General features: G+C 60.2%; 11 protein-coding genes across 11 annotated transcripts; 5 read left to right on the top strand and 6 right to left on the bottom strand.

Annotated features, from left to right (window-relative positions):
* Positions 1–10: 10 nt before the first annotated feature.
* Positions 11–1,348, bottom strand: wdr61 (WD repeat-containing protein 61; the record flags this gene model as incomplete). Its single annotated transcript, XM_062774533.1, has 7 exons — positions 11–258; positions 300–463; positions 501–641; positions 680–867; positions 915–1,190; positions 1,270–1,309; positions 1,346–1,348. The coding sequence occupies 7 exons, from the start codon at positions 1,346–1,348 to the stop codon at positions 66–68; spliced, it is 1,005 nt and encodes a 334-aa protein (XP_062630517.1). The 3' UTR covers positions 11–65.
* Positions 1,349–1,438: 90 nt separating this feature from the next.
* LOC62_06G008009 (uncharacterized protein) lies at positions 1,439–2,001 on the top strand (the record flags this gene model as incomplete). Its single annotated transcript, XM_062774532.1, has 3 exons — positions 1,439–1,678; positions 1,727–1,813; positions 1,885–2,001. 3 exons carry the CDS (start codon positions 1,439–1,441, stop codon positions 1,963–1,965), a joined length of 408 nt encoding a protein of 135 aa, XP_062630516.1. The 3' UTR covers positions 1,966–2,001.
* A 1,769-nt stretch (positions 2,002–3,770) lies between these two features.
* Positions 3,771–5,438, top strand: HNM1_10 (Choline transport protein; the record flags this gene model as incomplete). The annotated part of the gene is made up of 3 exons (XM_062774531.1): positions 3,771–4,308; positions 4,353–5,084; positions 5,137–5,438. 3 exons carry the CDS (start codon positions 3,771–3,773, stop codon positions 5,436–5,438), a joined length of 1,572 nt encoding a protein of 523 aa, XP_062630515.1.
* Positions 5,439–7,523: 2,085 nt separating this feature from the next.
* On the top strand, positions 7,524–10,264 carry PGC_2 (Gastricsin; the record flags this gene model as incomplete). The annotated part of the gene is made up of 4 exons (XM_062774530.1): positions 7,524–7,804; positions 7,875–8,200; positions 8,252–8,870; positions 8,908–10,264. 4 exons carry the CDS (start codon positions 7,524–7,526, stop codon positions 10,262–10,264), a joined length of 2,583 nt encoding a protein of 860 aa, XP_062630514.1.
* Positions 10,265–10,661: 397 nt separating this feature from the next.
* PAG_2 (Pregnancy-associated glycoprotein) lies at positions 10,662–12,385 on the bottom strand (the record flags this gene model as incomplete). Its single annotated transcript, XM_062774529.1, has 5 exons — positions 10,662–10,947; positions 11,006–11,461; positions 11,502–11,700; positions 11,754–12,046; positions 12,171–12,385. 5 exons carry the CDS (start codon positions 12,383–12,385, stop codon positions 10,662–10,664), a joined length of 1,449 nt encoding a protein of 482 aa, XP_062630513.1.
* Positions 12,386–12,806: 421 nt separating this feature from the next.
* On the bottom strand, positions 12,807–14,523 carry Pgc_1 (Gastricsin; the record flags this gene model as incomplete). Its single annotated transcript, XM_062774528.1, is given in 5 exon segments — positions 12,807–13,078; positions 13,095–13,543; positions 13,605–13,818; positions 13,863–14,155; positions 14,285–14,523. 5 exon segments carry the CDS (start codon positions 14,521–14,523, stop codon positions 12,807–12,809), a joined length of 1,467 nt encoding a protein of 488 aa, XP_062630512.1.
* A 1,328-nt stretch (positions 14,524–15,851) lies between these two features.
* PGA_1 (Pepsin A) lies at positions 15,852–16,481 on the bottom strand (the record flags this gene model as incomplete). The annotated part of the gene is made up of 2 exons (XM_062774527.1): positions 16,314–16,481; positions 15,852–16,269 (listed from the first exon to the last, which is right to left on the bottom strand). Exons 1-2 carry the CDS (start codon positions 16,391–16,393, stop codon positions 15,852–15,854), a joined length of 498 nt encoding a protein of 165 aa, XP_062630511.1. The 5' UTR covers positions 16,394–16,481.
* Positions 16,482–16,562: 81 nt separating this feature from the next.
* Positions 16,563–17,217, bottom strand: PGC_0 (Gastricsin; the record flags this gene model as incomplete). Its single annotated transcript, XM_062774526.1, is given in 3 exon segments — positions 16,563–16,884; positions 16,897–16,944; positions 16,994–17,217. 3 exon segments carry the CDS (start codon positions 17,215–17,217, stop codon positions 16,563–16,565), a joined length of 594 nt encoding a protein of 197 aa, XP_062630510.1.
* A 1,802-nt stretch (positions 17,218–19,019) lies between these two features.
* PAG2_1 (Pregnancy-associated glycoprotein 2) lies at positions 19,020–19,987 on the top strand (the record flags this gene model as incomplete). The annotated part of the gene is made up of 2 exons (XM_062774525.1): positions 19,020–19,183; positions 19,231–19,987. The coding sequence occupies 2 exons, from the start codon at positions 19,020–19,022 to the stop codon at positions 19,985–19,987; spliced, it is 921 nt and encodes a 306-aa protein (XP_062630509.1).
* A 609-nt stretch (positions 19,988–20,596) lies between these two features.
* PGC_1 (Gastricsin) lies at positions 20,597–22,295 on the top strand (the record flags this gene model as incomplete). Its single annotated transcript, XM_062774524.1, has 6 exons — positions 20,597–20,796; positions 20,837–20,884; positions 20,961–21,212; positions 21,266–21,442; positions 21,491–21,940; positions 21,974–22,295. 6 exons carry the CDS (start codon positions 20,597–20,599, stop codon positions 22,293–22,295), a joined length of 1,449 nt encoding a protein of 482 aa, XP_062630508.1.
* Positions 22,296–22,317: 22 nt separating this feature from the next.
* pep2_1 (Vacuolar protease A) lies at positions 22,318–24,166 on the bottom strand (the record flags this gene model as incomplete). The annotated part of the gene is made up of 6 exons (XM_062774523.1): positions 22,318–22,620; positions 22,676–23,092; positions 23,130–23,346; positions 23,391–23,671; positions 23,776–23,823; positions 23,931–24,166. The coding sequence occupies 6 exons, from the start codon at positions 24,164–24,166 to the stop codon at positions 22,389–22,391; spliced, it is 1,431 nt and encodes a 476-aa protein (XP_062630507.1). The 3' UTR covers positions 22,318–22,388.
* Positions 24,167–24,951: the final 785 nt, after the last annotated feature.

The raw sequence follows: 24,951 nt of genomic DNA, 5'->3' as shown, positions 1-24,951 counted from the left end.
TGTCTACGAATGCATTGTTGTCTGCCTGTGCATCTGATGGGGGTATACTTGTGCTATCGATGGGTCTAGACCGCGCCCGCAGCACGGTAAAGCGAGACCTTCTTGTCGTCACCAGCGACGGCGAACTGCTTGCCGGGGGGAAGGCCGCCCTCGACCTCGGGCTGCCACGCAAAGCCCCAGACCTCGGCGTCGGCGGTCGACGTGGACACGCACGCGCGCTGGCCGATATCCCAGAGCTTGACGAGGGAGTCGGCTCCGCTGGGCATGTAAGCTACATCTCTCTTCACATCCTAGCTTACCCAGAGCCCAGCAGCCGCCCGTCAGGCGAAGCAGCAGTAGTGAGGACCCATCCCTGGTGTCCCTGCAGAATGGCAGCCGCGCCCTCGCCCCGCGCGCCCGACTTGGCACCGGCACGCACGTCGTGCAGGACGATACGTGCGTCGTCCGAGCCCGAGTAGAGCCACTGGGCGTGAGTTGTCTCTCGTCGTGCGGTAGCTCACCTGCGAGTCGGGGCTCCACGAGACCGTCCGCACACCCATCGCGTGCGCAGAGTACGTGGTCAGCACGGTCGCCGTCTCGGCGTCGACAATGACGACGTGGCCCGTCTCCATGCCGACGGCAATCTGCGCTCCGTCGGGTGACTGGGGGAGGTGAGCGAAGGCCCGCACGCAGCACTCACAAACTGCACGTCCATGCCGAACCGGCCCTTGACCGTCTCCACCACGCTGCCGGTCCCAGAGAGAATCCCCGCGCCAGCCTCGTCCTCCGCCGACAGGTCGAGCGCGCGGATCGCGAGGCGCGACCCGCGGCCGGACCACGCGAAGGCCGACGAGGAGGGGTGCAGGGCTGCGGCGTATGCGGGCAGTTCTGGGGGCATGAGCTGGCCCTCGACAATTGTGCTTCCTTCAACTCACCGCCAAGCCCCTCGCCCACAGCAGCCCGCCCCGTGTCAACGCGCCCGCGCACCTTGCCCCCCTCCAAATCAATCGCGACGACCGCGCCGTCCAGGCTCGTGCTGAGCGACAGCGAGCCTGCCGCACTGAGCGAGCTCACGGCGAGCGGGTGGACCGCGAACTCGTTGACGGCGAGCTCGAGGTCCGTCGGGTCGTGCAGGCGCACGACGCCGTCCGCGTCGCCGGAGACGATGCCGTGCTGCGTCCATTGGAGCGCCCAGAGGGCTTCTCTTTGTGCTGCGGTTCGTCAGTGGATGCTCGGCGGCAGTGGAGGAAGGAGGGTAGGGAGCGGGGAGGGGAAGGAGCGGACACGTACGTGGCGTCGCTTCGCCTTGTAGGTAGACGAGGTTGCTCGACTGGCGTCAGCTGGGCGCCGCGATGGGGCAGCTTACCATTTTGAAGTGCGCAGGAGATGGACAACGTTGAACAGTGCTGAAGCGTGTTGTTCCTCTCCTCGTCTCCACTGAAGTCATGCAGGTCAGACAATGTGGACCACGTGGTCCACGTGGAAATACCCCCGTCATCCTGACCCCCTCCACCTCCACGCACGACCACACGACGTCAACGCGACGAACAGCAACGACGACGACAACATCGCCCACCACCCAGCCAGCGCCATGGAATACCTCCCAGAGCCGGCACGCAAGTTCCTCGAGGGCGGCATCGACCCGTACTCGCAGCAGCAGCTCGAGTGGTACTCGACGCTGTATCTCTGTGTGTTGGTCGTGAGTTCGCTGCCTCCTGCCGACGAGTGCGCAGCTAACGCTCCCCAGCTCGTCGCGTTCGGCGTGTCCTTCGCTACCAAGTCGGTGGCTGTCGCGCTGCAGATCTTCGCGGTGGGCTTCATTGCGCTTTTGGTCGTGAGTTGGCGCGCTTGGAGATGATAGCGGCTGAGGGAGAGGAGGAGTGCAGGCCCAGCTGACACCCCCAGGCAACTGTCCCCGGCTGGCCATACCTCAACTCCCATCCGATCAAGTTTCTCAAGGTCCGCAAGAGCGTAGCCAAGGCATAGAGGCGTATTGTTGTATTATGGACACTTGTTTGTGGGCGTGGGCTGGTGGGCTGGTGGGCTGGCGGGCGCGGCGGGCGACTGACCCTGGCGCCGCGGGGCACTGACTGCTGATGCCGCGTCGGCGGTACCCAGCTGGCTGGGCTGACGCAGCTCCAACTCCGCCACGGGCACACAGGCCTCGATGGAGCAGGCGGCTCGTTCGGCACGCGAGAATGCCACTGTCGACTTGGATGGCTGGGTGACGGCTTCACCTTGCCGAGTCCAGCCGGCGGCTGCCCCTCCTACGATGACCCAGTGGTGACCGGACAAGCGTCCAGCACAAATGGCCACCAAATGTCCAGCTTGGATAACCCGCACCTGCGGCCAGTGGACACTTCATGTGAGAGAGAGGGTGGGCAGCGATTCCCGACGGGTGACCTCAGACTACGTCACAACGCGCCAGCCCGGCTTTTAGCTGCTGATGGCCACACAGCCTGGATCCCAGAGGGGATAGAAGAATAGCTTAGATGCTGAATGTTTTCAGAACTTCTTGTTGTGTGGATGACTCTGCCGTGTTGACACCGTCCTCCGACGATTCTGCGCCACCACGTGCCCGACGGGCTCGAGAGGCGGCGAGGCGCTCGACAGCTGGCTGTTGGCCGCCGTTGACACCGGTCTGTCAGATCCACGCTATTCTGAGCTCAGCAGACCAACAACAATGTCTTGACAAAGCCACTACTCCCCATCGACTTCGCCGAGCCATCAAAGGCCGTCGGCAGCGCCACACCGCAACGCGACGATCTCGTGTCAAATGGCGCCCAAGTATTCGGAGTAGCGTGGCGTGCTTTATGTCCCGGCGCGCGTGAGCAGCCCATGTGCCGCGTGTCCCATGTGCATGGCGTGTCGCGTTGCGGTGATCGTCACACACGCCGGCAGGCGGTGAGGTCGGTGGAGGCGGCAGTCGTTGTCGGTGGAGGCAAGGTGGCGGGCGTCGTCGTGCTCGGCGACTGTGGCGGTGGAGGCGAGGGCTTCGTGCTGCTGCTGCTGGCGCTGGCTGGGCATCGCTCGGGTGCTTTTTCGGCAGGGAGGTCGGCGCAGGTCGGGGCTGAGGGGCAGAGCGGCGCCGAGCTCTGGCCACTGTTTCATGTCGAGGCACAATCAGCCTTGCGTGCTTGGCCTGATGGCCTGGTTCTACTGGGCTGGGCCAGGCGGGCGAGTTCTGATCTGATCCAGCCCGTACATAGAGAAGAGCCACTTCATCTTGATGCTGGCGCACAGATCGTTGTGGCCAGACAACAGGGGCAGTGGACGGCGAAGCCAAATAATTCCAAAAGAACCACGACGAGGCGTCAGGCGGCTGATAACGCCATCTGGTCGCCAAGCTCGCCTAACCCGCCGATAAGAGCCCTCCTCGCACAACTTCTTTTGACAGACCTCACCCAGGCCACACTTGGCGCATACCAGGCCTTATAACCAACGCCCAACCGAGGATCGCTCGCGCCATCAGCTGGAATGATCACGCCAGCGGTGGGATTCCGAGCCCGACACGCACGCACGCACGTAGCCCTCGCTGCCGCTGCTACCCCGCACACGCCGGCTATCCGGCCTGCGCTACTCGCCCAGCCAGCATTACCCACCTCTGACTCAATATCCAAACTGACGCGAGCATGACGTGACGCTCGAAAAGTTGAGACGAGGGCAGGCGTAGATGGTCTGCTGCGGAGATGAGCGAGCAGCTGGATATAACTAGCTGATGAGGAGCAGGTTGGGTCGTCATCCATCAGCAACTCTCGCCTCGGGCCCCTCCCCTCACACCTAGCAACACCATGTCCGACGACGAGAAGTCCAAGTCGCGTACCGATCTGGAGAACCCAGCCGACGCCGACGCCACCCCGACGCTGGCGCGCGTATCCAGCAAGCTCGGCAGCGAGATTGCGCTCGAGCGCAACTTCTCCTTCCTGTCATGTCTCGGCCTGGCATTCGCGCTGCTCAACTCGTGGACCGCCATGAGCGCCAGTCTGTCCGTCGTGCTGCCCTCGGGCGGCTCAGTCTCCATGGTTTGGGGCCTGCTCGTGTCCGCGCTCGGCACGCTCGCCATGGGCCTGTCGCTCGCCGAGATCTGCCACGCCTTCCCCATGACCGGCGGCCAGTACGACTGGGCGTACATCCTCGCGCCGGAGAGCCTGCGCAACGGCCTGTCCTTCTTCGTTGGCTGGAGCGCGGCCGGCGGCTGGGTCGCCATGTCCGCTGCCGCGTGGGCATTCATCGCCAACTTTGTCTTTGGCATCCTCGCCCTCTGGCAGCCCGACACCGAGACCAAGTCGTGGCAGTGGTTCCTGCTGTACCTCGCGCTCTCCCTCATTCGTAAGTAAACGCTTGGTGTGTCGACGGCTATCTGACCCCCCCAGCCTTCGTCCTCAACACGTTCTTTGTGCGCACCCTCCCCGCCATCGACCGCATCGGCGGTGTCTGGTCGATCATCGGCATTGTCGTCGTCTCCATCACCATCCTGGCGACTTCGCGCGGCAACTTCCAGAGCCCCAAGTTCGTCTTTGCCACCTTCTACAACGAGACTGGATGGCCCGACGGAATGGCCTTCATCCTCGGTCTCCTCCAGTCGACTTTTGGCCTCACCGCCTTCGACGCCGTCACGCATCTGATCGAGGAGATGCCCAAGCCCTCGCGCAACGCACCCAAGACCATGGTTCTCGCCATCATCCTCGGCTCTGTCACCTCGTTCATCTTCACCATCATCCTCCTCTTCGTCATCCGCGACTTTGACACCGTTGTGTCTGCCGCCACCGGCCCCATCCTCCAGATCTACTACCAGGCTACGAGCTCGCAGGCTGGCGCGACCTGCCTCCTGCTCTTCAACCTCGGCGGCATGTTCTTCTCAGGCCAGGCCATCATGACCGTCGCCTCGCGCATGGTCTGGACTGTCGCCCGCGACCAGGGCCTTGGCCCCCTCTCCAACGCCCTCAAGCCCGTCGACCCTCGCTTCAAGGTGCCTGCTCGCGCCATCATCTTCGTGCTCGTCTGGGTGTTCATCTTCGGCCTCATCGAGCTCGGCTCGTCCATTGTCCTTAACGCCATTCTCTCGTCGTCGGTCGTGCTTCTCCAGACGTCCTACTTTTTCCCCAGTAAGTACTAGGTGGATTCTTGGCCCAGTCGCGAAGCTGACAAGCAACCCAGTCTTCCTCATCTTCATTCGTGGCGAGAGCGCCTTCGAGCCCGCAAGGGAGCACATCGTTTGGTCGCTCGGCCGCTTCCGTCGCATCGTCAACGGTATCGCCCTCGTCTTCGTCACCGTCACCTCGGTTATCTTCATCTTCCCTCCCGCCATCCCCGTCAACGGCAGCAGCATGAACTATGTCATTGTTGTCGTCGGTGTCGTCGGCCTCCTCAGCACCCTCACCTGGATCTTCCACGGTAGGAAGCACTACAAGGGCCCAAGTCAAATTGCCGAGCGTCTCGAGATCGCCAAGCACGCCTAAGTGTTGTAGATATAGTCTAGTCGGCGCGGATACTACGCGCCTGTTATTATAGAGTTAATCCTATGTTAGAGGTATTCAGAGCCGGTATGGCCTGATTCCGATTAGTCCCAAGCCGTTGTGTGGTCAAGGTGCGCTGAGAGCTTGAGCGACTACGCCCAATGTGAGGCGTCATGTCGACTCCCCATCTGCAGTTAGTGGATGACAAGATGTTGAAAGTGGAGGTCGTGAGTGGTGGTTGATGAGGGAAACTCACCGCCGCACTGGCACCACCTCGGGTCATCCGCTCTCTTCCACCTCCGCCCTCGGCCCTCGGCACAGTGAGTGAGTCTCGGACCTGGCTTCTGCCAACCACGGCGGTGTACGTACGTAGCGGACGCACTCGATTCAAACAAGGGAAATGAGCTGTTGAAGGTAAACAGCAACCACTTCGATCCAGGCACACGACGACTCCCAACCCACGACCAAGCACCCCCGACTCCTCCTTGCACCGAAACGCAACGACCATTGTTGTTATGACGTGCCTATGGTCTGGATCTAGCATCATCATCCGTATGCTCCTCTGCTGGTCGCCACGACAAGTGGTGCGCAGACCCCCTCCCTTGACGGTTGTTGTTATGCTCTCTGACGACTGGGGACGCGTCGTGCCAGTTGAACGGGGGACGCGTGATGCGTTTGTTTGGTTTGTTGGGTCGTGCCGAGATGTTTGTTAGGTGTTTGGGCTCGCTGCTGTTCAGCTTGTCCATCGTCGTCCACCCATACTTGTGCTGCGTCATCGTGCTGCAGGCAGACCAGTGATGTCGCCAGCTATGCTATGCTATACGGCAAGGCTAACATTTATCAAGCTTGCTCCTCAATCACAAGCCACCACTTCCCGCCGGCAATGCCCAGCCTAATTACATTGTCTCGGCGTTGTATTCCGCGGTTAAGATACGGGACGAAAGCAGCAATACCAGGCGGGTTAGGGATCAGCCAGCGTCACTGTTGCTTGGCAGTACGGGAGGTGCCGCACGGGTTGAACTCGGACCTGCGCCGTTGCAGGGCAGGGAGAGTAACTCGTTACTTCACGGTTACAGCAGGGGCAGGCAGCTCCCCCTCCAGCGCAGTCGAGCGCAGCTCTCGAACAGCCCCTCTTCAATGATCAAATTGCACCTATTCATAGAGGATGACATGATTGTGTGAGAACTGCTGACGGTAAATAGCGCAGAAACGCAGCGCAGAGAGCTGTTTCACCGCGAAGTAAAAGCAGACTACAAGTTCCAGCCTTTAGTGCACAAGATCCGAGCAATGTCAGTAGTGAGACCTGGACATGTCGGGAGCAGGGAGTCGAGCCGCGAGCCTGAAGCCTGAGCACAAAAGCCTGAAGCCACCTTGGCCGACTTGCCGCCAGCATCCGCACAGCACATGCCCTCTTGGACGCGTTCCCTCCCGTTTCACGTAACTTAGCGCACTTTTTTCCTGGTTTTCCTGGCAGCGACGCGTCTCCGTCACACCCAAGTCCTCTGATCTGGCTCCCTCGTCGGCCATGGCTCCCAGATTATGCTTGTTGTCAGGCATTGTACCTTGGCAACGACGCCATCCCGCCTGCGGCCCGCCTGCCTCCCCCCCTGCAAAGCAACACGTCTTCACTTACTGGAACAGGCGAGTCCAGATGTCTCCCCGGGCTCTTCTGCCCTCTGCCTAGAAGGTTGCACCCACCCCCACTCCCCGAGGGCCCTCTTCCTCGTTTGGCCCGCATGCGGAGGGAGCAAGGGAGGACAGGACGCAAGGGCTGGCCGGGATGGGATGCATGTGGGGGAGCAGGCCAGGCCGACCTGGGCCTGAGAGACAGAGATGGGCACCGTTTCAGCAGTACCTTGGATCACGCTGGTCAAGAAAGCAGGCGCTTCATCTGTCGTTGGCTTTGCTTTGTCTGTCGCTCGTGTTTGTATCGTCGTGCTGCTGTCGTTGATAACACGCACACTCGTTGACGAGTGTCCCCTCCCTCCTCCCCTCCGGCTTGTAAGTACATTGCGATAGATTGTAGACGAAGGACGACACCTCGTCCGCCCCACACTCGTTTGAACCCCAACACCCCCACCCTTCGCCATGGTCGCCCTTCCGCTCGCCACGGCGTTCACCCTTCTCGCCTCGCTGTCGTCGACGGCCGCGTTCCCCTTCGGCCTGTCCGAGCGCTACGCCGTCGCCACCCCCGGCACCATCAAGGACATTGCGCTCGTGTCGTCTGGTAACGACGCCGACCTGCTCAGGCGCGAGCAGATTGCTATTCGGGCGAGGTACGCTCACCTTCTTAACCCCGAGGAGCGTGAGATCCTCAAGCGCGACATTACTGCTCGGCAAAAGGACACGCCTGGCGAGGCTTCCCAAGAGTGAGGCGGCTGGCGACGATGATGGCACTAGCCGTTATCGAGCACTATCATTCCATACTAACAATACCAGCCTTCGCTTCTACTCTTGGAACACGCCATACTCGGCCAGCATTGACATTGGCACCCCAGCACAGACTTTCAAGGTCGGCGTCGACACGGGATCCCCTTGGCTGTGGGTCACCGACAAGTCGTGCACAGACGCCAGCCTCTGCCCCTCCGGCCAGCAGAGTGGCAAGTACGACCGCTCGGCGTCATCGACGTACCAGTCCGTCAACGCTACGGCCGACCTTCAGTTCGCGACCCAGCACATCACTGGCGACAAGATCCAGGATGTCGTCTCGTTCTCTGACACCCTTGGCGGTGGCAAGCCCAACAAGATTGAGAACTACAGGTTTGGTGAGCAATTGCATGTCCGATGACATGGATCCCTCCCCCTAACATCTACAGTCTCGGCCGACAAGGGAAGCATCTCGTTCCCTATCAGCGACCTCTCGGGTCTGCTCGGCTTCTCGTTCCCCTCAGACGACGCGACGCCGTTCTGGCTTGAACTGGCCCCCTTCTGGAAGAACCAGGTCTTCGGCATTTACCTCAAGAAGAACGCGGGACCCAGGCAGAGCTCCGGCTACGACGGCGGTATCCTCACGCTAGGCGGTACCCGCACCGACCTGTACACTGGCGACGTCAACTGGCTGAATGTCGTCCAAACCGGCTCCAAGACCTACTGGCGTGTGGCGATTGACGCCGGTATTGTTGACAGCGGCGCCGCGGCAAGCAACACCAAGCGCGCCTCGGTCGCTGGCGGCACCGCGCTCGTCGACACCGGTGCCTCGGGCATCAACGCTCCCCAGTCCTTCGTCGACCTCATCTACGGGGATGCGGAGAAGGTCAAGGACTACGGCAACGGCCAGTTCGAGGTCGACTGCGCCAAGTGGACCGCCCACAACAAGACGATCACCATCGTTCTCAACGGCCAGAGCTACACCCTCGGCCCTGACGACCTTGTCGAGCCCATCGGCAACGGCAACTGCGTCACCAACGTGATGCCCTACCCTGCCAGCTCTGAGGGGTGAGTGGTATTCCGACAAGCCAAGCTAACATTGAAGCCTCTGGGACTGGGTCCTCGGAGCATCTTTCCTTCGCCACGTCTACACGATCCACTCGTACCAGCCTGCTCGCGTCGGCTTCGCCCGTCTCGCGGATGAGGTCAAGCCCTCGACCTCGTCCGCCGCTCCCAGCAGCACCACCACGGCGCCTTCCTCCTCCAGCACGACCAGCTCCGTCGTCTCCACTACCGTGTCGAGCTCTGCTCTGTCCTCCAGCGCCTCGACCACGGCCTCCGGCATCTCGACCACTGCCTCCAGCGTCTCGACCACCGCTAGCTTCTCGACCACCGCTAGCTCCACCGCTAGCTCCAGTGCCTCGACCACAACTGCCGTCTCTACGACGGTGGCTTCGAGCTCGGAGCTTCCCACAACCGTGACCACCTCCTCCGCCGCCCCGTCAGACGCCTCGACCTCCGCTTCGTCTTCGGGCGTCCCAAGCGTGACCACTACTTCGCCGGCTCCTGTCAACGCCACGTCGATCGAGGCGCCCCTCCCGAGCAGCTCGGCGACCTCGCTCAGCTCGACTGGCAGCGCTAGCCAGGAGTCTGCCTCCGCTAGCACGACCGCCGCCCCGTCGTCGTCGGGCTCGCCTACCACCGGCTCGTCCTCGGGCGTCCCTACCACTGGCTCTGCCGCTTCCTCGGACGCTCCGGCCTTTAGCTCTGCCGCTCCCTCGGACGCCCCCGCCTCTGACTCCTCTTCGGCGTCTGGTACCCCTACCTCGGGCTCGACGGCTCCCACGGCTGCGCCTGCCTCTGACTCGACCGCACCCTCGGGCACGCCTGCTTCTGGCTCTGCTTCCTCTTCGAGCGCCCCCGCATCGGGCTCCTCGTCTTCCTCTGGCGTGCCTGCCTCTGGTTCCACCTCCCCTACTGGTGCGCCGGCCTCTGGCTCCCCCGCTCCTTCGGACGCGCCTGCCTCAGGCTCCTCCGCCCCCTCGGGTGCCCCTACCTCTGGTTCGACGGCACACACTGGCGCTCCTGCCTCTGGCTCCCCCGCTCCCTCGGGTGCTCCTGCCTCTGGCTCCCCTGCTCCCTCGGGCGCTCCTGCTTCTGGCTCCTCTGCTCCTTCCGGCAGCCCCGCCACTCCCTCGGCTGCCCCTACTGGCGGCGACGGTGGCGTCGACATTGGCCTTCACCCCGCTTCGTCAGCGCCGCCCGCTGCTTCTGCCACCCCCACTGGCTCGAGCGACGGCGGTGTCGACATCGGCCTCCACCCCGGAAGCGGTGGCAACGCCAGCTCTTCCAGCCCCAAGCCCACCTCGGGCCCCGGTGGCAAGAAGAAGTGCACTCCCAAGTCGAAGCGCGCCCGCACTGCCAAGAGGGCTATGCGCCAGGCACTCAAGGCTGCGCTCTGAGCTGCTGCATAGCGGCGCCGTGCGCCGGTACTCATAGACCCGAACACGCAGCGCAGTGCGCTGGATACCCCATACCCTCACACTTTGGCATTATATGCACCTCTGGACACTACAGGCCGTGTACTGAAATGCTGACAGCTGGCTGAAGACGTTGTCGCAGTGTCTGTCCTCAAGCCATACCTGCTGGACTTGCGCACTGTCACATGCAAAAGAGTGGGTTGTACTGGCTCTACTCGCATTCGAACACCCTTGCAATAATCCATGTTGCCTATTGTCTCGATGGCGCAGAACCAAGGTTATATTCTACCAGTATGCTGGTGCAGCGGCACCACTCATGCCGGCAGCTAGACATGCCCCGCTATATGATTTGTTTGTGCGCGGGGGTGGGGGATCAAACTTAGACCACGGGGTGCAGTATACATGCTGCGACCATAAGACTGAGGATGACCACGCAAAGGTTGACCATCGTCCTACTGGCCCCGGACGGCGCTTTGGAAGGTGTCGCAGTAGCAGAGCCAGTAGCAGAGCCAGTAGCAGCTGCTCCATCTGGAGACGGATTCACGATAGACGGCGTACTCGTCAGGGCTTTCTGCGACAGCTTGGCAAAGCCCACCGCAGGTGGTGACCACTGATACACGGTGTACACGGAGCGAAGGAACCCGTCACCGAGAAGCCAGTCTTCTCTGGGGCTGCGAGGCGAGCGTTAAGACCGCGGGACGAGCACCACTACCATCAACTCACGGTGTACTACCTGGAGGTGCGCCGCTGGGACTGGGCTGCTGCTGATTCGGCACCAGCAGACTCGAGCACATCGCAGTGGAGCCATCATCGTGGTCGTACGACGACAACGCCGTGCCAGGAATAGTGTACTTTTCACCCCCAACGGCGAAAGTGATGTCCGTGAGCTGGGATGCCGACGAGCAAGGGAAGAGGTAGTGTGGTGCCTGTCCATCTTGATCCTTGATCTGCTGCACGCCCGTAAGGCCGCTATACACCGCGGTGAAGAGGTCCTGCGGGACCCAAGAGACCGGAGAACCAGTGTCGAGAACTGCGACCGTGTTGTTGCCGAACACCTTACCACCGTGCTCGGCGCCAGTGACCGCAACTTCCCAGAATCCAGGCTGGCCCTGCCTATAGAACCGCTGGCTGAGGGGCACATAGTTGATGTTGCCGGTGAACAGGTCGGTGTTGACGCCACTGGAGCAAGTCAGTTTGGTGCTGCTTCGGTTCCACATACCCAAGAGTCAGGACACCCCCGTTCCGGCCGACAATGGGTGTCGTGGTGTTCTGGTTGACGTTGCCGAGGAAGATGCTGAAGCGCCGATCCCTCCAGGTGTTGAGAAGCTCGTACCAGAACGGCCTGGGGAGCCCAGGCGTTTGGAATGCGAAGCCGAGGAGTCCCGGTGGCTCCCACGTTTGGCTTGTCGTATTGCCCTCTGTACAGCGTGCTGAAGCGGCGTTAGTTCTGCGACCGGGGCGGCCGCCTTACTGAATACGAAGTTGGATGCAGTTGCCATACTGCCCGCGGCCACCCCCAGGCCGTTGGTGAGGCCGACCGTATCCTGCCCCCATGTTCCGCGGCAGTAGCTGCTCACGAACACGACCGGGACAGGGCCGTACGGCGGGTTGTTGAGGGTGTCGTTGAGCAAGTAAGTTGACGACTTGGAGGCGTCAAATCCGCCAGTGTGATTGCCGCACGTCGTGGGGGTGGACGAGCTGTCCCAAACCCACGTCCACGCGGACCCGGTATCAACGACCAAGTCGAATTCTTGTGGCGGGGTGCTGTTGTGCTTCAGCTACAGAAGGTTGGGTAGAACCTACCCAATCGCAACACTGACGGTGTATCGCACGTTGGCCAAGTTTGACAAACTACAGCTGTTAGTTACGCCAGGCAGCGGTGGCTCACGGGACGTCGGGGGCGGCAGACTGCCGCCTGTTTTGCCCATAGAGGATCTCACGCCGCCGGGCGATCTGTTGCGCTGCGTGCTCGACGCTGACGGGAACCTCCGGCGGAGGAGTAAGTTGGAGATGGACGGGGCCGCCGTCGTCGCGAGAGAAGAGCGCCGACGATGGCTCGGTGACGGCCAGCGCCAGTACCAGTGCCAGTGTCGTGATGTACATTTGATTCGAGGGGGGGTGAGTAACTTGCCTGCCGCCGCTCGGCACCACACCTTAAGGGGGACGTTGTTGTGCATGCCATGATTTCTGCCTTGGGCAGGTATGAAGATATGGAGATACGATGGCGAGGCAGGTTGGGATTACGGCACGCCAAGGCGTCAGATGGTTAATTGACGCGGAAGGCAGTCGAATGTGGCGGGCTGGGGCTTATGAAACGAGGAATGGCAGTGCTGGCTAGGCTTACAGGACGGGGCCTGCCTTTGATGCCCATGCGTAACAGTCTAGTTTACGACATTTCATTCAATAGAGATCAGGTTGCTACTGGCTTCGAAAAAGCTATATGAAATCCTTCCAGCAACAAAGCGGTTCGAACGAGACACAGAGTGGCAGGGGTTGAAGAAGACAGCTTTTACCTTGTCGGCGTTCAGATCATCGTAGCAACAGCAAGGCCTAGGGCGACAACACCGAAGTTGACAAGCATCGAACTGGAACCCGAGGGATTGGTAGGAGAAGGTGTGCTACCAGTGCCAGTGGCAGTGTGGTTGGCCGCGGCGCTCGCCGACAACTGAGCAAACCCGACGGCTGGGGGAGAGAACTGGAACACAGTGTACAGCTCTCGAAGGAACGGAAGGCCAAACGTGTAGTCCCAGCTGTCCCTAGTAGATGTGATATCAGTATTGCAGCCGCAGTGATACCCTTCTCGTTGACTTACTCCTCTTCCATCTGGGGTGAAAGGAGACCCATGCACCATCCGTTAGCCTGGGTTGACGACAAAATCGCTTCGTATGGGGTATACAGGGCGCTGGGTGGATGGAATAATTCTTCCCCCCCATAGTGAAGTCGAGAGGACTGAGTTGAGATGAAGAGTTGCACGGGAACGCGTAGTATTCCTGAGGGCCTGAGTTGTTGATAAGCTGGACACCAGGGAGCTTGGTGTAGATATCGTTCCAAAGCTCCCTTGGCACTAATGATTGGGTGGCGACAGTGTGTACGACGCCAGTTGTTCCATTTCCGTTGGTGCTTCGGTATTGCTTGCCTCCATATTCGACCACATCGATCGCGAAATCCCAGAACAGGTGAGTGCCGTTGCGAATCTTAAGCCACTTGTCGCTGAGGGGAAGGTAGTTGATGTCGCCTGTGAAGAGGTTCGTGTTTACACCGCTGTGGAAAAGAGTTAGTGAAGGCACCTAAAAGAAACGTGTCCTTTGGTACGCCAACCCACCCAAGAGTCAAAGTGCCGCCACTTGGGTCCTCCGACTTCAACAGGCCGTTTGGTGCCACCTGCTTTGAAAATTGCATAGCGAACCGCTGGTCTTTCCATCCAGTAGCGAGCTTTGCGAACAAGGTCGTTTTGTTTAGGTTCGGAGACAGCATACCGAGGATTCCAGGCGCTCTCCCGGTGTAGTTGGCATCCAGGCCACCGACCTTGCACTGCACTGATACCATTTAGTAACCTTCACCTCGTGTATTTGGAACCCACTGAAGTAGAAGTTGGGGAGAGATTCGTTCTTTCGATCAGCTCCGCTGAGTCCGTTCGTGATTCCAACTATATCGCGTCCCCATGTGCCATTACACCAGTTCCCCGCTGCCTCTACACCGGGAGGGCCGCCGGGCTGATTGTTGAAGGTGGCATTGGCCGTATAGGTTGACGACTTGCTCGTGTCAAATCCTCCAACGTTACCCATGCACTTGTCGGCCGTGCATGACGAGTCGTACACCCATGTGAATTCAACCATAGTGTCCACGAAGAGACGGAAGTCCTGTGGCGGAGTCCTGGGGAGTGAGTGACTATTCAGAGGGAGATGTGCCCATACATACCCAAAAGAAGCATACACCGAGTACGCCGAGTCATACCAGCTTACAAGGCTGCACTATCAGCTCGATCCTTTGAATTCGGCTCACTTGGTGCTGAACGACGACGCGTCCTGACGCTTATGGTGCTGGCCAGTGGCTGCCAGAAAGGAGTCGCGTCGCATCGCCTGCTGCTGAGCTCCATTCTCAGCGTTGGGGATGAAGCTGCGCGGTGTCCTCAGGGAGAGGTGGACAGGTCCTCCATCGTTGCTTCGGGGGAGAAATGCGTTGGTCGGTGCGGCGAGGGCCACGAGGGCCACCACCAAGGCGGATGCGGTTGATAGAGTCATGGAAGAAATATGGGAGTTGCGAGACGTTTCAGACAGGATGCACGGGGCACACTTTATATACTAGACCAATGCCAGGGCATCATGTGTTTGGATGCGCTGATGTACGACAGTGGCAGAGCACCCAGGAGGGGGCGCTGAGGAGAACGCTCCGCGTCGAAGACAATACATACATCCGAAGCCTGCCCCTTGACCCCTTCGTGCCACTTCCCCTCACGTTAGGCCAGCATCACAAGCGTGAGAAAGAGGAACACTTTGGGTCAGGTGGGGTTCTGCACCGCAACGCTCGCAAGGTTGGGAGAGGTGAGGCGCCAAACCGGCTATGCTTACAGGGGTCACCATGATGCTTACAGGCTTCATACTCCACGCGTTTCCAAGCGCGGACCGGCCAACGAACGGACAGGGGTAAAGTGGTACTTCAAGTTCATCCGAGGCCTGGACCGCAATAAGCTTGATCACGCGCAGGCCACACGGACGTGCCTTTGCCGCTGACTGATCGCTGACCGTGTGGTGACGAGCGTTATCAAATGCGGTATAGCGGGCAGGGCACCGATCAACCCGCCGACTCCGCACGACTCAGCGTGTTTCATCCACTCTGGTGTTTGGCCTGCTGAGGACTGACGCCGCTGGAGTGCGTATGTGAGGACTGCCGTACACTATCTGTGATCAGGCAGGTCGAAGGCTCCAGGACTGTACCTGCTACATTCGCGCACAAGGACCAAGCGTGTACGGACAGCAAGTCGACACTCTTCAATGTTCGGAATACACGTCGTGATCATTTCGTCATCGCGATCCGGCGCGTCAAGTGCCTCGTGCACGGCTGCATTCCTCATGCCGCAGCCCTCGTGACCTCTCCTGCGGAGCTCCGTAACAACCGGCGAGGCCGAAGCAATGCGTCTGCTGAGATGCAAGCTGGGTTATTAGGGCTGCCTGTTGCATGTCTATTCTGGATACAGGTACAGGTGGAGCTCCTGTTTGTGCTAAGCTGTACATCGTTTAGACCTGCACTGCCGCAACGAGCCCGAGGAATACGGCCCCAATGGTTGCAGTCCTCCGGCCTGCACCAGAAGGCACTTGAGATGGGGCGAATGTTGGGTATTGGGTTGTTCCTGCGCCAGGCCCACCGATATTAGAAGCTCCAGCAGGCGGTGATGGTTCTACAACAGCGGTAGAAGTCGCATTCTGGGCACCTTGACCTGGGAGGCGTGCGAAGCCGACGGCAGGCGGAGAGTACTGATACACGGTGTAAACTTGGACAAGGAACGAGTCGCCCAGTACCCATTGGAAACTGGGTAGGTATCAGCGCCGTCGCTGACCTGTGCGGAGCCTACTCACGGGTATCTATCATCCATTGGATCGAGTCCAGATATGCACGTCTCGCTGGACGCTGAGGTACGGAAGGCCAGGTCTTCGGGAGGGATGGTGTACTGGAGGCCATTGAGCGTCACCGTCAGGGGCCGAAGCTGGGCGTCTGCTGAACTGCAGGGGAAGGTGTAACGACCTTCATCCGTCTTAGAGAGAACAGCACCCGGGAGCGATCCGTAGATGGCCCTGAACAGATCGGCGGGTACTGTTGAGAACGGGTTGCCCGTGTCGACGATGGCAACTGTGCTCATACTGAACTGGCGCCCGCCGTACTCGGCATGATCGAGTGGGATCTCCCAGAAGAAGTGAGAGTTGTTACGGACCGTCGATCGTGACAAAGGGATGTAGTTGATCTCCCCGACGAACAGGTCGGTGTTGAGTCCTCTGGTCCAAGTTAGCGGTGCGAGGGTGCTGACCTTGATACGTACCCCAGGGTGAGGACGCCCCCATTCTGAGATCGGAAGCTTGGCGGGGCGAACGCCGAGTCATTCTGCCTGGCAAAGTACATGCTGAAGCGCTTGTCCTGCCATCCGTCGACGAGGCTCAGCCAGAGCGGTTTCTGAATACCCAGCTGGTACCAGGCCAGGCCGAGGTTGCCCGGTGCCTCTTGTGCCGAGTGCGTCGTCGTGCTGTCATTGCAACGGACTGGCAAGGTGAGCTCCAACCTCTATTACAAACTAACAGAAGAGTTGCTGATTGACCGTGACAGTCGAGCGCTGCGACCCGGTGAGACCGTTGGTAATCCCGATTGTGTCGTAGCCAGCTGGACCACGACAATACGAGCTAACGTATTGAACCTCGCCCAGGACCCCGGCGTCCTTGTATGTCGAAGACTTGCTTGCATCGAACCCACTTGAATGGGCACCGCATTTGACAGCCGTGCACGAGTTGTCGTACACCCAGAGCTCTGAGCTGCCCGTATCGATATCTATAAGGAAGTCCTGTGGGGGCGTCCTGTAGCCCGGGATCAGCACGTCCATCTCCTTATCGCCCAGACGGCTGCAGACGCACCCAAACGCCATCAGGACCGAGTACCGGCTGTTCGCCCTGTTCGCAACTCTGGCAGTAGCGTGTCAGCCGGACGAACGGCACATCGGGTCAAGCTCACACCCAGTCTGACTTGCCCGTCTGGCGCTTCCAATTCCCGGGACGCTCGAAGTCGCGGAAGATGATGTCGCGTCGCAGGGCTTGCGCTTTCGAGACGTCTTCGGGATGGAGCCGGGCCAAATTCCGCGACGGCAGGAGCTGAAGGTGAACCGGCCCGCCGTCACCGGCAGCGACCTGCGGGGCTGCGAGCAGGAGGGCCAACACGGCAGTGAGAAGCGCCGTCATGATGAGCGTCGTAAGCCTCGTGAAGAGATGAATGTGAAGCAGTTGGGGTTCATGGCGGCTGTTGTCAGTGTGCTCCAACAACGATGCGATCGATGCGGAGTTAACTCAGGTCTTGGCAGTTCTCGACGGATGGCGGTGCCAAGGCACTACCACTGGGGTAAGACTGGGCGATGACGACGTGTTGCGGCTACGACAGCCGCTGTCAACGGCATCGGGAGCGGGTCTTCAAGGCGAAACAACAAACAAACGCTGGACTGGCGTTTTGAAGCAGGCCAAACGTATTGGAATAGGAAACGCCAATACTGTAGGAATTGGGAGGGCATTGGAGTTCCTTTCCGACCTGATACCCCCTCCCCCTCTCTGTTTGGCCCAAACAGCGGCCTGCATTGCCCGTAGGCCGCGCCACCTCGGCAGCCTCCGCATAGACAAGTGACCGCGGGATGCCTAACAATCATCCAGGCCCGTATCAATCTGCCTTTCTGCGTCCTCGGCACCAAGCGTCATAGCCCCAAGGCGACAAGCTCAGTCCTGGCAATGAGAGCTCTGACCCAGATACGCAACCACCGCACCACTGGCTGGGAGCGAGTATAGTTACACGGGGCGCCGAGAAACGCGGGGGTCATCAATGGAACCAAAGCGGGCTCCACTAAAGTCGTTTCCGAATCAACTGATGATATCGCACCGCGTCGCCTCGGTAGTCTCATGACACGCCGCTGTTACGTTGGGTCCGAGGCCAGGTGTCGACAGAGCAATTCCTCGATGTGGATAGTCCACCTGACTGGCTCCTACTACCCCGGGTTTCGTGGTACGGAGTATGACTCCAATAAGCATAGCCCGTTTTATGTGTATCACCTGGACCCGCGTAAAGAGCAACATCGTCACCCCAGCACCCTGCCGCCGCGGGTTCCTAGGGGCTGTAAACTGCTTTCGCACAACACACTTCCTCTGTCGATCGGTGTCGTGCGCCTCCGCAGAGGCCGAGTACTGATGGATATAACATGCCCGGGGTCGAGAACAAGCGACACTTTTGCGCCCCAGCTCCACCTTGCTCATGTTCTCTCCTCTTGCAGCTGTGGCAGTGCTCACTTATGTGGTGTTGCTGCTTGCAGCTCCATCAACAGCTTTCCTCCCTCGAGCCGACGACGGACCAGTCCACTTGGATCTCTATTCGTCTTCTCAACCTCGGCAGGTCGCCCACTCCGCCCGGCGACGAATCGCTGCCAGGTATGGGCTTGTTGACGGTGTGCTCAAACGACAACAGAGCGAGTATGAGTGGGTGTTAATGAGTAGCATTGCCGAACTGAACCCCGCTCCAGCTTCGTGAATCAGGTTGACCAAAGATACGACGTCAAACTGTCATTCGGGTACGTACTACCGTGGCATTCGCCCGCTAAGGACCGCCTTCAGTACCCCACCACAAGACATCCTGGTCGTGCTTGATACAGGCAGCACAGCAACATGGGTGTTCGATAGCTCTTGTGCCCCCGAAAGGTGCTCGAACACGACAGGCAAGGGCTTTGACGCCAGCAAATCGTCGACCTACCGACCCAACGCGACGTATCACCAGTCCATTGAATACTTAACCACGGAATGCACCGGCCCATGGGGTTATGATACTGTGGGATTCACGAACGGAGCGAGTGGAGACCAGCGTAAAAACGACTCATCGGACAACCTCTTGTTCAGTACGTGGATCTGGCGAGTATAGTTTGATAATAAAATCACTGAACAAACTTCCTCCAGTGCGCTGCACAAACGGAAACGCCTCAGATGAGGGGGCAATACAAGAAGGAATCATCGGAATGGGCTGGTCGCGTTATGGAACCTCGTCTCCATTCTCGCTGTGGATGAGGTTGGTCTCCGGGTGGAAAGACCAGCGGTTCGGCATCTACCTTGCCAAGCAGAAGTTGCCTCTTGGACAGGAGCTCTCCGACTCTGATCCCAATGGTGGTGTGCTCACACTGGGGTAGGTTCAGTACATAGCTGGCTTCCCCAGCTGACCTCGATTCGCAGTGGGGTCAACACCAAACTATTCACTGGTGACATCAACTATGTCCCGTTGAGCAAGAGGGCTTCCCCCAACGTCACGGTGAGAGAATGGGGTATCGACGTCGATGGGGTCGAGATCGGTAGCAACCAGTTCCCTGGCGGTACTTATGCCCTGATAGACACCGGTGCTCCTGTTTCGTACGTTCATCAAGACGTATACAAAGCCGTCTACGCCAACGTGTCGGGCCTGAAGCACTATCTATCTCGGTCGGGGTACGCGTACGACCTTTTCCCATGCGCATCAATGGCAGGCTTACCTCCGCTGGTGTTAACGCTCGGCGGAGTGCAGTACTCTATCCCATCAGAGGACCTCGCCATCTATGTGGGGAATCAGCAACAAGGCGGAGAGGCAGTAAAGTATTGCAGGAACTCCTTGGAAGCCACGCCACAAGAATACCTATCTCAGTGGGCTGACTCGAACGCCGCGTACGGTGTGCTGACGCTTTTTGCTCTGCTCAGATTCGACTGGATCCTTGGCGTTCATTTCCTCAGGCATGTGTACTCGGTATGGCAGTACTCGCCCCCTGCCATCGGGTTCGCAAAGCTGTCCCCGGAGGCAGCGTCAGCAACAACGAGTGCGACGGGCTCAGGCGTGGCTGGGGGAGGCAGCGCCACAACCGCCCCGTCAAGCACGGCAACCAAGGCGCCGTCCGGTGCGAGCTCGAAGGCGGCCGGCCTCAGCGTCATGGCTATTGGCGTCGTGCTCGCCGTTCTGGCCTGATCCATACGTCCATAAGTTAAACCCAATGCGACTGCCACCTTGCTGTAGCCATGCTGGAGTCTGGTATCACCGGCTGCTGCACACAATGGATTGACACCACCCGAGGGCCACGACATGGGTGCCTTGTCTCCAGTGGCTCATGTCAATGTCAGATCCCATCCATGCTTGGAATGCACAACACAACGCGTCGTCATCAAGCGGGGCACAGATTGATGCCTAAGCCCACGTCATACGCGAAGGTGCGTCCGGGCAGCGATGATAGTGGAAGGCGAGCAATGCCACATGCACGCCGCCAGTCCACAACCTGCCTTCATTGCATTCCCGAGCCGTGCAGCGCCACAGCCACCGACTAGCGCATCGACTCTTCGACAATGCTGCGCAGTGGCGGTGTGGAGCGCACATGCATGCCCGTCGGAGGTGGTGGGTGACAGGCTCGGCACTCACTGGTGCCTGTGCCTCGACCTTGTACCCCGCCCCCAGATCTGCCGCCTAGCTAGCAAACCCAAGGATTAAGGTGGTGTCTCACCAAGCCTTGGCGACGGCCACAGTGCCCGCCGCAACCACAAAAGCAAGCTCGACCTCGAAAGATGGTGTTGTACTCTATCCATCATGCACGCCGCGCTCTACGTCCTTGCGCTGGTGGTGGCGGCGCCGCACGCCGCTGCGTTCCTGCCGCGCGCCGACGACGGGCCAGTGCACCTCACCCTCCACAACACTGAGCCGCGGCAGCGCGGCATCGAGGCGGACAACAGTGCCGTCCTGCGCCGCTTCGGGCTCCACAGACGACAAGGTGACAGCTTGGACGCGAGGTGAGCCCGTGTCCGTCTGAACGCCATTGACTGACGCCAGCCTCACGAACCACTTCCAGCAGCGGTACAGCGTCAAAGTCGCCATCGGGTACGTCCCCCTCCTGGGTGCAAGCTGACGGAAGCACCCCGCCGCAGGACTTCCTCCTCGCCTTCGACACTGGCAGCCCGGGCCTGTGGGTGTACGACAGCGGGTGCACACCCGAGGTATGCGCCAGCCACTCGGGCGGCTTTGACGCTTCTACCTCGTCGAGCTACACGCTCAACAACCGCACCGGCCTACGGCCCGGCGTTCAGTTCATCAACTCGTACTGTCACGGCCTGTGGGGGTGGGACACTGTCGGTATAGGAAGCTCGAAGGTCCCGCAGGCGTCCCCGCAGTCGGCTGAGGCGTACCCCTTCTGTATGTGCCCCCCCGGGTGAGTCAGCTGACACCCCCAGTGCGCTGCACCGACGGCAACGTGACCCAGAGCATATACGAGCCGCCGGGCGTCATCGGCTTCTCGTGGCCGATCCCAAACTATCCCGACCCGCTGTGGACCTTCCTCGTCAAGGACTGGAAGGACAAGCGCTTCGGCGTGTACCTTGCGCACCAGAACGAGACTGACCTGGTCCCCGCGGACCCGAACGGCGGGGTGCTGACGCTTGGGTGAGTTGTCCCCTTCCCCTCTAGCCGAGCCCGTCTGACCTCCACCAGCGGTGTGAACAACGCCTTGTTCACCGGAGAGATCAACTACGTGCCGAATGTGGCCTTTCTAGGCCCCAACCACACGTTCTGGGCGGTCATGGTCGACTCGGCGACGGTCGGCAGCTCGACCTCGGCGCAGTCAACACTCGCCATCGTCGACACGGGCTCGCCGCTGTCTGGCGTCCCGCCGGCGGTCTACCGCGCAGTGTACGCCGGCGTGACCGGCATGGTGCTCTTCAGTCAACAGGCGGGGATTAACATCTTCCCGTGCGAGTCGGCAGGCTCGGTCTCGCCCTTGGACATCACGCTCGGCGGCGTCAAGTACACCATCCCCGCGAAGGACCTGTACCGCACCTATGGGACCAGCACCTCGAGCAGACTGCCGCCGGGCTTCACCCCCGGCCCGAGCGGCCAGATCTGCGGCACGCAGCTGCAGCTGCTTGACCCGTTAAAGCACGGGTGAGTGATATGCTGGCGCGGCGCTGACAGCAGCTATGACTGGATGTTCGGAGACGTCATCCTTCGAAATCTCTATCAGGTGTACCAGTACGACCCGCTCGCCATCGGCTTCGCGCGCGTCGCCGATGGCGCACAAGCGGCAGTGGCAGCTGGAGCAACAGGGAGCTCGACCCCAACGACATCGGCTGGTGTCGGGGTTGGCGGTGCGGCAGGAACAGGGTTCGGGGTAGATACGACCCAGGCGGCATCGAACACCGCAGCACCGACGGCGACGCGGTTGCCGTCCAGCGCTCGTCCCCTACTTACTGGCGCTAGCGCTGTGCTATTCGGCGTCGCGGCGTCCCTGCTCGCATGAGCTCTTCAACCGTAGAAATCTAGCATGCATTACAAAACGATACGAGCTACATGATATGACAAGTGTATCTCAGTGTCCCCTATGCAAGCACATCTATGCCAGCACCGCAGCAACGGCACACACCGCCATGACGCCCACGCTTGCCCCTATTCTCCGTGCGTCAGATGGCTTGTTCGACCCTGGAGACGACGGAGACGACGGAGACGCAGGGTGCACGGGTGTTGTACCGTTCGCGACGAGCTGGGCAAAGCCGACCGCGGGCGGGTCGTACTGGTACACCGAGTACACGTTCTTGAGGAACGTGTCGCCGATAATGATGTTGCCGCTGTAGGGGTTAGTTGCGACATTCCCCCCTTTGCCGTTCGCGAGTCATCACTCACCCATACCCCGGCGGTGTGGGCATCACCTCGCCCGAACACATGTCGGTCCCACCATGCGAGATGGTAGGCTCGAAGCGGTACAGCTCTTCCCTGGGCACTGTGTACTTTACTCCGCCAAACGTGAACGTCAGGTCGGTGATGCCTGAGGCCGACGAGCACGGGAAGTAGTAGTACCCCAGGGTGCCGGACCGTTGCACCCGCGGCACATTGGCGTAGAACGCGTCGCACATGGTCTGCGGCGCCATGATGAGCGCCGAGCCAGTGTCGATGATCGACGTGCCCTTGCCAAACGTTACCCCGCCGGCGACTGTCGCGTCGACCGGTACCTGCCAGAAGAACGAGTTCTCCGCATAGTACTTGGTCGTGTCGAGCGGGATGTAGTGGATGTCGCCAGTGAATAACGACTTGTTGACACCGCTGAAGGGTCAGCAACGCTGGCAGTCAAACCACCCACCCTAGTGTCATCACGCCCCCGTTGTGCAGAGGCCCGCTCATGTTGTAGTAATCGCGCACGTCCTGCTTCCCAAAGTACATGCCGAAGCGTGGCTCGGGCCAGTGGGGCGAGAGCGTCAGCCACAGAGGGTCGGGGAACTTGTCTCTGCGGAGGGACATGCCGATGATGCCCACGGCCTGTGTTGGGTCATTCGTCACGTCGCCGCTGGTGCAGCGGACTGAAGAGTCAGCTCTGTAAAACGGACATTGCAGCTGCACTTACCAAACTGGTACGTGTCGGTTGACTGAGTTGACCTCGCGTCGCCCTCCAGCCCGTTTGTGATGCCAACAACGTCGGTGCCCCACCAGCCAGAACACGACGAGGACACATATGTCACCGTGCCTGTTTCCTGGAGGTCCTTGTACGTCGATGACTCGTTGTGCTTGAACAGGTTCTGGGTCGCCTTTGCAAGCGTACAGTTTGACGTCGAGCAGTCCTCGTCATAGACCCAAAGGTAGGGCGTGGCTGTGTCCAGGCGCAGGTAGAAGTCTTGTGGTGGGGTTCTGGGAAGTGTGAGTGCCTGGGAGCGAGAACGGGAGTTCGACCTGACAACGCCCTCGCATGGATCAGGAGCTCGCTCCATGCTACGGGGCAGCAACAAACTCACCCAATGGCCACCTTGGTCGAGTACATCCAGTCGTACCAGTCTGATAGTCTGCATTGTCAGCCGCGATCTTTGATGGATCTGCAGATCTGCGGACCGCAATGATTCGTCAAAGGCCGACGACGGCGCGGCGCAGGTCTGCATCACACCACACCTACGTTGTATCCAACGCCGCTTGCTGCCTCTTCTTCGCTGGTGCCCCGGGCGGTAACAAGTCGGCGTATTTGGCCAGCAGCCGTGTCGCCGCATCCTCGATCCAGGCCCGCCCACCGGTAGCGGAGCGGTTTGGCGCGATGAGACTGATGTCGACGGGCCCATCGCTGCTGCGGGGGAAGAGGGCGTGTGTCGGCGGCGTCACAATGGCGAGCGCGAACGCCAGCACGGCGGTGAGCATGGGCAGGGGAGCTCGTCGACGAGAGCTCCTTTGGTGTAGCTCGCTCGTCCGTCGCGTCGAGAGCTGAACGTTCGTCTGGCCAGTCACGGAGCGCCTATTTGTGGGTTCTATGCGACGACAACTTTGCCTGATCCCATCGTGTACTAGCGTGTTTTAGGTCGAGTGTGCGTGTTGGTCGTGTCCATGAGAGATCGGTTTACCGATGCAGAGTTGATGCGTGCGCAGCAAGCGCCAAGCCGGTGGATGGCCAGGCCATGTAAGGTGCGGGTGCCCGCAAAGGGAGGTGCAAACACGGCAGCAGTGAGCGCTGGTGGCCGGGTGAAACGTTGTTTGGGTTAAGCCCCTGCTCCTGCCTGCCCACCCTCACGAGGGTTTGTTATTCGGCTTGCAGATCGGGCAAAAGTGACTTCCCAGGACCTGGCCGGGCTGTAGACAGACAGACAGTCTGCACCTGCTGCCGGTGGTTCCTCGGCTCGGTGACGACCAGGAGTGACCAGGAGCTCAAACTCTCACCAGCCGCAGCTGCCGTTTGTTGTGTAAACATGGTACCACCCATGACAACAATCGGGCCTGCCGATGATGCCCTTGCACGCCCACAAACTGAACTCGAGCTCTCGAGGCGCACAAGCCACGAGGAGGCCCCTCAAGGCACAGCCGACACAGCCTCCGCTCTGCTCGGAGGCAGTCACGCTTCACGGCAGGACACGCAAGGTGGGCCGATTGATGATACGTAATGAAACTCGCATGGAAACCACATGGCTGCAACCTGCATGGCAGGTCAGTGG

This window comes from Vanrija pseudolonga, chromosome 6 (genome assembly GCF_020906515.1).
Source record: "Vanrija pseudolonga chromosome 6, complete sequence".
NCBI classification, from domain to species: Eukaryota; Fungi; Basidiomycota; class Tremellomycetes; order Trichosporonales; family Trichosporonaceae; genus Vanrija; species Vanrija pseudolonga.
This window is presented reverse-complemented; position numbering and strand designations above follow the sequence as displayed.